The sequence below is a fragment of the Mya arenaria genome, chromosome 9, assembly GCF_026914265.1.
Source record: "Mya arenaria isolate MELC-2E11 chromosome 9, ASM2691426v1".
NCBI classification, from domain to species: Eukaryota; Metazoa; Mollusca; class Bivalvia; order Myida; family Myidae; genus Mya; species Mya arenaria.
In genome coordinates, this window is record NC_069130.1 from 74,310,848 (window position 1) to 74,320,593 (window position 9,746).

Below are 9,746 nucleotides of genomic sequence, written 5' to 3' on the forward strand. Positions count from 1 at the left end.
AAACAAATCTAAATCTTCTGTTTATGCAAATATTTTCTTTTGACAGGCCTGAGACAGGCTAAATGATAAATATATTAAGCACGACACAGACTCCTATATTACGGACACACATCTCCTATATTACAATCAAAGCGCTGAAAGCGTTGAAAGGCTGTTTGCACGACAAGCATGATTTTACATTTTTACAAATTACAATTCTGATCCAACGCAATAAAATCGAATTCAAAAACTGTTGAGATGGCTAAACTGTCACCGGTAAGTGCCTGTCATTCCCAAAGAATAGGTTATGTAAATTGATGATTTTTAATACAATTGACTAGTTTCATAACAATAACTGATAAACCAATATAAAGTAGGATACTTGAACATTGCATTAACCTCGCTAATGTATTGGTAGTATAAAGTTAATCAAATGAAGCCCGATATTGGCTGAGGAAGTTTTGACTTTTTGTAGTTGGTAAAATAAGTCAGGGTCTTATAGTGAACACATTTCAATATATTTTTTCTTCGATTCCTCACAAAGACTTGTTTACGATTCTTCGGCTTGCTTTCAAATACAAACTAATGTTGCAATCTATGATCGTATTTAAATAAAGCGAAGTTCTATCGGAGCATTGTATCTCAGGATTGTGGCTCTCTATGTATAAACAACAAAATGAAAAAAAAAGATATTGTTTTATGTAACAAACACGGTTTTAAAGCACGATTATTGTATGTACTTTTTCCAGGAAATGTGTGGACATACAGAGGGTCGGAAGGTAAGATCCATTTGATATTTATAACAATAAATGATAAGAAGAATGAAAAATGAACATTTCATTTCTTGGCACGTGTCTTTTCAGAATTATCTCCATTGTAAACGAAATATATATTTGTTTTGATTACATAACAGTTGAACATCTGCAGAGATAATACAGATACAAGTCTATGCCTTTCAGCGTAAACTTCGGTTTTTGAACGTCCGTGTTGGTGTATTTGCAGGTCCTGACAACTGGCACTTGGGCTACCCTCACTGCGGCGGTGTGAAGCAGTCACCCATCGACGTGCAGACAGGGGATGTGGTGGTGGACCCCAACCACCTGGTACCCATTGTTTTCTCCGGCTACGACAATGTTGCCAACACTAACTACACGCTCGGGAACAACGGACACACAGGTACGCTTCCTCCTACATCCCAATGTTATTCATGCGAGGAACAACGGACGCACATGTACGCTCCCTACTCCGCCCAAATGTTATACATGCGGGGAACAACGGACACACAGGTACGCTCATACTCCATACCAATGTTATACATGCGGGGAACCACGGACACACAGGTACGCTCCCTACTCCATCCCAATGCTATACATGCGGGGAACAACGGACACACAGGAACGCTCCCTACTCCATCCCAATGCTATACATGCGGGGAATAACGGACACACCGGTACGTCCCCCAATGCTATACATGCGGGGAACAACGGACACACAGGTACGCTCCCTACTCCATACCAATGATATACATGCGGGGAATAACGGACACACAGGTACGCTCCCTACTCCATCCCAATGCTATACATGCAAGGAACAACGGACACACAGGTATGCTCCCTACTCCATCCCAATGCTATGCATGCGGGGAACAACGGACACACAGGTACGCTCCCTACTCCATCCCAATGCTATACATGCGGGGAACAACGGACACACAGGTACGCTCCCTACTCCATCCCAATGCTATACATGCGGAGAATAACGGACACACAGGTACGCTCCCTACTCCATCCCAATGCTATACACGCGGGGAACAACGGACACACAGGTCTGCTCCCTACTCCATCCCAATGCTATACATGCGGGGAACAACGGACACACAGGTACGCTCCCTACTCCATCCCAATGCTATACATGCGGGGAATAATGGACACACAGGTACGTCCCCCAATGCTATACATGCGGGGAACAACGGACACACAGGTACGCTCCCTACTCTATCCCAATGTTATACATGCTGGGAACAACGGACACACAGGTACGTCACACAATGTTATACATGCGGGGAACAACGGACACACAGGTACGCTCCCTACTCCGTCCCAATGTTATACATGCGGGGAACAAAGGACACACAGATACGCTCCCTACTATATCCCAATGTTATACATGCGGAGATCAACGGGCACACAGGCACGCTCCCTACTCCGCCCAAATGTTATACACGCGGGGAACAACGGACACACAGGTACGCTCCCTACTCCATCCCAATGTTATACATGCGGGGAACAACGGACACAAGGTACGCTTTCTACTCCATCCCAATGTTATACATGCGGGGAACAACGGACACACAGGTACGCTCCCTACTTCATCGCAATGCTATACATGCGGGGAACAACGGACACACAGGTACGTCCCCCAATGTTATACGTGCGGGGAACAACGGACACACAGGTACGCTCCCTACTTCATCCCAATGTTATACATGCGGGGAACAACGGACACACAGGTACGTCCCCCAATGTTATACATGCGGGGAACAACGGACACACAGGTACGCTCCCTACTCCGCCCCAATGTTTTACATGCGGGGTGCAACGGGCATACGGGTATGCTCCCAACTCCATCCCAATGCTATACATGCGGGGAACAACGGACACACAGGTACGCCCCCTACTCCATCCCAATGTTTTACATGCGGGGAACAAAGGACACACAGGTACGCTCCCAATGTCATAATTGCGGGGATAATATATATAATTTAGAACATTTCCTTACACTGCAGGTCAAACTGTACCATACATCAACCACAAATGACATAACATATTCTGTTCATACATTTTATTTGAATGCTTTACATTCCGCAATTAAAAAATAAATAGCCATTTACATAGTTTGTTTCTTTCTCTAAATATCATTTAGGCACTTTGTTCGTCGTCCATGCGTCTGTCAATTATTGCATGTGAACGCAATAAAGTTTTGATTGTATCTGATTATAAACTTATACAGTCGTTAGATATTTTTTGAGCTTAGTTCTTTTCGAAAACCAGCCAGATCCATCTATATTTGACCCTTGAAGTTCAAGGTAATGTTTTAAGGGAGACAACTTTAAACAGTGAGATTTGAATTATTGTTGTGTTTGTCTCCCTTTGAAACATATGATTTACTGATTGCTTCCCTTTGAATGTAGATTCAGTATTTTGACTAATGCTAGTTGGTACAAGTTTGCTTGTGAACACGATACAGCCTTCAGTTTTGATTGTATCTTAGTCAAACACGCATTTGAGCTTTTTTTGACGAACGAGCCAGATAAAGTTATCGAATCATGTCCTGGATTGAAAATTAACAAAAGAGCCATGACTGTGTCCTCATGGGCCTCTTGTTTCTTCCTGTTTCGACTTTTCAGATTCAACATATTTTGATGTTTACACGTACATATATAAGCACATTAATTTGAATATTTAGTAGATACCTTTAAACAGCTTACATGCGTGACGTTTATGAAAAATGAAACGTTTATCCCATTCGATCACTATGGTTTTCACGAGGCATGCTTATATCCGATTTAATTTCATTGCAACCAGATTTTATATGTATCAGAGTTAACTTTAACATTCATTATTTTTAACTTCGAAAACATATTATACTATCTATTGTTTTTTAATGGAGAGTCTTCTTGTATGCAAAAAAATAATGACCACTATTGCCAGAATCATCACCATTTAATACTAGTAATACAAATCATTAAAAAAATAATCAAAAGATTTACGTGGGCTCATATCCGGTTAATCACTTCAAGTTTGTCTGATATAATATGTATATTTGTATTACAGTTCAAGTGGACCTGAATGATCAGAGTATGATGATCAGCGAGGGCGGCCTGGAAGGCACGTACGTCGCCGCGCAATTGCACTTTCATTGGGGCGCCGACAATACGCGCGGATCCGAGCATGCCATCAACGGCCGCCACTATCCAATGGAGGTACGTTACAACTAGGCCTTGTCTTGTTATGTCCATTTGACGTTAAATACACATAAATGTCTTTGTAGAGTAAGTTTCGTTTGATAATTATAAAGTAATTCAATTACCAATCTGAACATTACATTATTTATTCCTAATACTTTCTAACAATGATGCAGATGCACATCGTCCACTACAACCGGAAGTACGGGAACTTTACGGCCGCTTTGAAACGCGAGGACGGCCTCGCAGTGCTGGGTTTCTTTTTCGAGGTGATATATCAAGTCTTCCTACAATGAATATTTCACTGAACATTTCTTAACAATAGAAACAAGTACAAAAGAGAACAGTTTCCAAAAAAATGAGCGAGTCTCTTTTAATACACGCGTAAAACATATTTATCTTGAGTTTTGAACAGCTGAAAAGTTTTGAATGCACGTTTTCATATACTTTCAGATTGGAAGATATAACGAGCACTTTAACGAAATAATTAGCCACTTCAATGACATAAAATACAGAGGTAAGACTTGTACATTTAAGTGACACTTTAATTCAAAATCAGTCCATACACATGTATAACAAACATACATTTTGAGTGATAAACCTTAAATTACTTACTAAATAATGTAATTATGGAAATGTTAATTACTGATAACAAGATTTTAACCATGTATGTATAGCTGAAAACACAGCGATATTAAATAATTGGTGAGTGCTCAAAGATTTACTGTGATCTTATAGCGTTTTGTAAAGTAGTCATACCGTATTTTCTGCACGTTTCTTTTAAACTAAACTCGGTATCCTTCATAAAACCCGTTGTTATTCGACATATATTCATCGCATTTGGTATTATATTAAAAATATTCTATTAATTGAGGTAAATCTTATTTGGGAGTAAGAGTGCATCTTTAACTATTTAATAGAGTCAGCAAATCTGAAATACGTTAAAGGGACTTGTTTACGTTTAGAAGTGTCGTATATCGACTTTTTTATTCGTGTGAAATCGGAACAAAATGCTTGTATCGACGCCTTTACGACGACGATAAACACCATCACAAGTTCATTTAAAGCTTTAATATCAATCAATTTTTGAAATGTGACAAAAATGCTCTATTTTGCAGAAAAGCGTATGTAACGCTATTTAAATCTTAGACTTTGTTTAAAAAAATCTCTACTCGAATGTATATCTGCCAGATGAAGTTTTGTGTTTGTTCATAACACGTTTCAACCAAGTTTAGAACATCGTTTTCCAGCATAAAATATGTGAACGAGACCGTTGAGTGTTATGCCAACTCGATGAAGATAATCATACGAATCATATGGCTCTGCGTTTTATTTTTAATGTGGTCATTTTAACTCTACATATCCACCTTTTAATCCGACGTTTTCCAGGGCCTTTATTCGGTTACGTCCTGAGTCGGAGTTTCAGACTCGGGACCCTTATATCACAAAATACTCAAGTCAAACCCCAATCTCAGTCTTAACTCATTTTACCACATCTAAGCAAAGTTTGATTCCAAAATATTGTAGGTTCTTAACAAGATATTCGCTTAAGAGTGAAGGGTGTACTTTAAATGTTATGTGATAAGATGAGTTGAGATTGAGACCATGATTTACCTTCAGTATTTATCTGATCTTGTGGCCGGACGTGTCAATCTTAGTTGTATTGTAAAATGGCTTCTATTACAGCTTTGAAACTTAAAACTGCTATAAAACAAGTTTCACCGTTAATTACAGAGACTTAGTCCAGACATTAATCATGTTTAAATATACCTCTCATTACATTTAAATTCTCAAACCAACAGACAGGAAGTTCGTGAATACGATATTGGAAACCGATTGGCAAATGTTTTATTCAGTTATTTAGAGGTAACAAGCTGCAATCTGTTTATTGTACCTTGCCATTTTCCTTGCCGACTTTGAATAGATATTATATTGTGTCATCGTATTCCAATCGCAAAGGTATGCCTATAAATCATTACAAAATTTTATTTCATGTTTTGCTACAAACATTATGAGTGCTAGTCTTTTTTCCCATGCAAAAAAATAAGCAAGCAGGCAAGCAAGCAAGCACCCAATTAAGCAAGGTAGTAAGCAAAAAAGCATGTATGCATGCAAGCAAGTAACAACGGCAGTTCTAGAAATAGACTGAAGGGAAGAAATGAATGAAGGGAAGAAATGAATGAATGAATGAATGAATGAATGAATGAATTCATATGAATGAATGAATGAATGAATGAATGAATGAATGAATGAATGAATGAATGAATGAATGAATGAATGAATGAATGAATGAATGAATGGCGGACGGAAGGTATGACGGAAGTAAGGAAAGAATGACGAAAGTAAGAACCCTTGTCGAATGGAGGATAGGAATGACGGAGGGAATGTAGGACGGAAGGAAGGAATGACGGAAGGAAATAATGACAGAAGGAAGCAAGGAAGGAATGGCGGAACAAAGGAATGACGGATGGAAGGAATGACAGAAGGAAGCAAGGAATGAATGACGGAAGGAAGGAATGACGGAAGGAAAGAATGACAGAAGGAAGCAAGGAATGAATGACGGAAGAAAGGAATGACGGAAATAAGGAATGACGGAAAACAGTAAGGAAGGAAGGGTCAACGTTCTTGTCTCTTAGGTATAGTTAAGTACAAAATGTTGCTCATCCTCGACTAAAATATTATCACAAATTGTTCAGATTCTTCATTGAATATACATGAATTAACTTTCAAAGACAGTAAACATGTGTATTATACTTTCTTGAAGTAAAAGGATAATGCACCATTAATTGGCTAGATTTGGCGTTGATAAGCTTTGATATTATTTTTGAAAACGAAAATAATGTTATACAGACCAGCACGTGCCGATCGAATCGATCCCTCTGATTGAGCTGATCCCGGCGCGTCTGTCCAACTACTTCCAGTACCTGGGATCTCTGACAACGCCTCCCTGCTACGAGAGCGTCACATGGACGCTCTTCAACGAAACCATAGAGATTGCCGAAGAACAGGTCTGCATGCTGCTATCAAAATAAGTGCTTGTTCAGAACTTTGTAAGCAGTACAGTCGGAACCCGTTGGGTCGAAGTCGCTTGGCTCGATTTCCTCGTAGGCTCGCACTTGATTTAGAGCCCCGATTTCTTCATACTGAAGGCTAACAATCCCGCTTGGCTCGAATTTTGCGACGCTTGAAGTATTTTCGCCGGTACCCGGGAGTTCGAGCCAACGGGGTTCGACTGTACTGCACATCACAAAGAGTTATACAAAATTGAAAGTTAACAACAACGACGTTAACAACGCTGTTAACTTTAACAACGTTTTGAACAATCCGCCCTCACATATCTATAGATTATATGTTTTTTATATAACTATAATTAAAGTGATGCTACTGAAACCCCACTAATGTTTTATCCCGTCAATTTATCGAATATTATAGTAAGGTACGTTTATATGCCGAAAGTTCTTTTTGGGTAATATTTTCCCTCGTGTTTAAACATTTACTTTTAAATGTAGCATCTCATGTAACCTTCCACTCAAATCATTCCGCGTTGGTAACTTTCATTCTTCTTCTTGTTTAAAGCTGGAGAAATTCCGGACGACGATTTTCGAGAATATCGAGGACGAGGGCGGGGTATCAATGGACATATCAGACGACTTCCGGCCCGTGCAGTGCCTCTACCGGCGTCGCGTGCACGCCAGCCACCAATCACTCCGCTACGACACAGGCCCGACCGCTGCCGCCTTCCAGGATGACGACCCTTCTGCCGCTAACGTCGTTACAAGCGTTGCATCGATTGTTCTATTCATTATGGCGTTAATGAACATTGGTCTGTAAGAATATATGTAATGTTTCCAAGAAGAGAGTCAGAAATTCGTTAACGTACATGGTGATATTTGTAAAACTATCCATTTCTGACAACTATACCGCAATAAACATGGTGATTTGGTAAATAACAGACGCAATATTTAGTGTTTCGCAGGCGTATTACATTTTAGATATTGGAATGATGTCTTATTTTATATTTTTATCTGATCATGAACATTGATTAACAAACAGAACATATAACTGTATATACATTTAAATATGACGTGTTAATCGAAAATGCATTTTGTTTTAATTTTCTTTCTTTTTTTTTTTGCATTTCATCACTTATATCTCACTGAACGCAGATTTTTAACTGTGCGAAAATAAATTTTTGCGGTGTTAATAATAAAATGCTGAAATTTCACGAGCCTGATATTAAAACTGACGTTGTTCATCTGGTATGTTTATTCAGAAATAGAATGTTAATCGTTATATGTATGTATCGTGATAAATTTAGTATTATATATGTGATAAATATTGAGACAGTTGTGTAAGTACCAGACCCAATACTTACAGAATGATATATGTTGATGTTACCCCAGATTTACTTATATGTACTTAGAAGTATGTGCGCCATTATGTTGTGACAAGAAGCCAAACCTCTGATTTTAATTCTGGCACAGTCTAACCCCGTTCGCTCGAACTCCCAGGGACAGGCGAAAATACCTCGAGCCTCAGAAAGTTCGTGCCAAGCGGATCAATTACCTTCAGTATAAAGAAATTGGTCCTTTACATCTAGTTCGAGCCAACAAGAAATTCGAGCCAAGCGAGTTCAAGCCAACGAGTTTTGACTGTATATGTAAGATTTAGTATCAAACCTACCGAGAATACAAATTCCGGTCTCCCTATCTGCCAAATGCATCCTCACTTGAAATGTTTCTTAGATTCACTGCAACTTGATATATTGTGAGTTTTATGCAATGAAAATGATGTGTTGTTAAGTGAATGGGTTTTGTTGTATGCCGGTATCGAATATCAGTTTTATTGACTTTACAGTAGCTAAGTTTACAGCTGAATTACATGATTGAATATAAAAAACAAATACTTTGTTCTTCGCATAAATCATCAACATAACACATACAACATCAATACAACATCAGTACAAAATCCATACAAAAAATACTACATCGATACAAGAATGGTATTACAACATTAATATCACATCATACAGCATTAAAACAACATCAATACAGCATCAATACAACATCACTACAGCATCAATACAACATCAGTACAGCATGAATACAACATCAATACAACATCAAAACATCATCCATTCAGCATGAATACAACCATAATACAACATCAATACAACATCAATACAACATCAAATCAACATCAGTACAACATCAATACAACACCAGTACAGCACCAATACAACATGCATACAACATCAATACAACATCAACACAACATAATTACAACATCAAAACATCATCAATATAGTAAAAGAATAACATCAGCACAACATCAATCAAATATTAATCCAACATCATTACAACATCAAAACTACATCAATCCAAGATAATCAGAAAATATAACAAGATCAATACAACATCAATCCAACATCAACAAACATCAATCCAGCATCATTACAACATCAATACAACATCAATCCAACATAATCATTACAACATCAATCCAACATGCATACAACATCAATCCAACATCCTCAATCCAACATAAATCCAACACCATGACAATATCAATCCAACATCATTACAACATTAATCCAACATCTTCATTACATCAATTCAACAATATCACCCAACGTAAATCCAACATCATTACAACATCATTACGGCATCATTACAGCATCAATTTAATAGCATTTGTCTATCATTATCAGCTTTATTCATTTGTTTCGTATATGTTAATGTAATGTGAGTGTAATTTGGAGTTTATTTCTCATTTGGAATAAATATAAATAGTTATATGATTG

The 9,746-nt window shown here is 38.1% G+C and overlaps 1 protein-coding gene across 1 annotated transcript; it reads left to right on the forward strand.

The window, feature by feature from the left end:
- Positions 1–655: 655 nt before the first annotated feature.
- LOC128246378 (carbonic anhydrase 2-like) lies at positions 656–7,774 on the forward strand. Its single transcript, XM_052964561.1, has 7 exons — positions 656–758; positions 982–1,155; positions 3,813–3,961; positions 4,120–4,212; positions 4,397–4,460; positions 6,794–6,951; positions 7,520–7,774. The coding sequence occupies exons 1-7, from the start codon at positions 656–658 to the stop codon at positions 7,772–7,774; spliced, it is 996 nt and encodes a 331-aa protein (XP_052820521.1).
- Positions 7,775–9,746: the final 1,972 nt, after the last annotated feature.

Coding starts and splice junctions, on each gene's coding strand:
- LOC128246378 (XM_052964561.1), top strand. CDS start 656: ATGAAAAAAAAAGATATTGTTTTATGTAACAAACACGGTTTTAAAGCA. Junction 3,962..4,119: donor GCCGCCACTATCCAATGGAG/GTACGTTACAAC, acceptor ACAATGATGCAG/ATGCACATCGTCCACTACAA. Junction 4,213..4,396: donor TGCTGGGTTTCTTTTTCGAG/GTGATATATCAA, acceptor ATATACTTTCAG/ATTGGAAGATATAACGAGCA.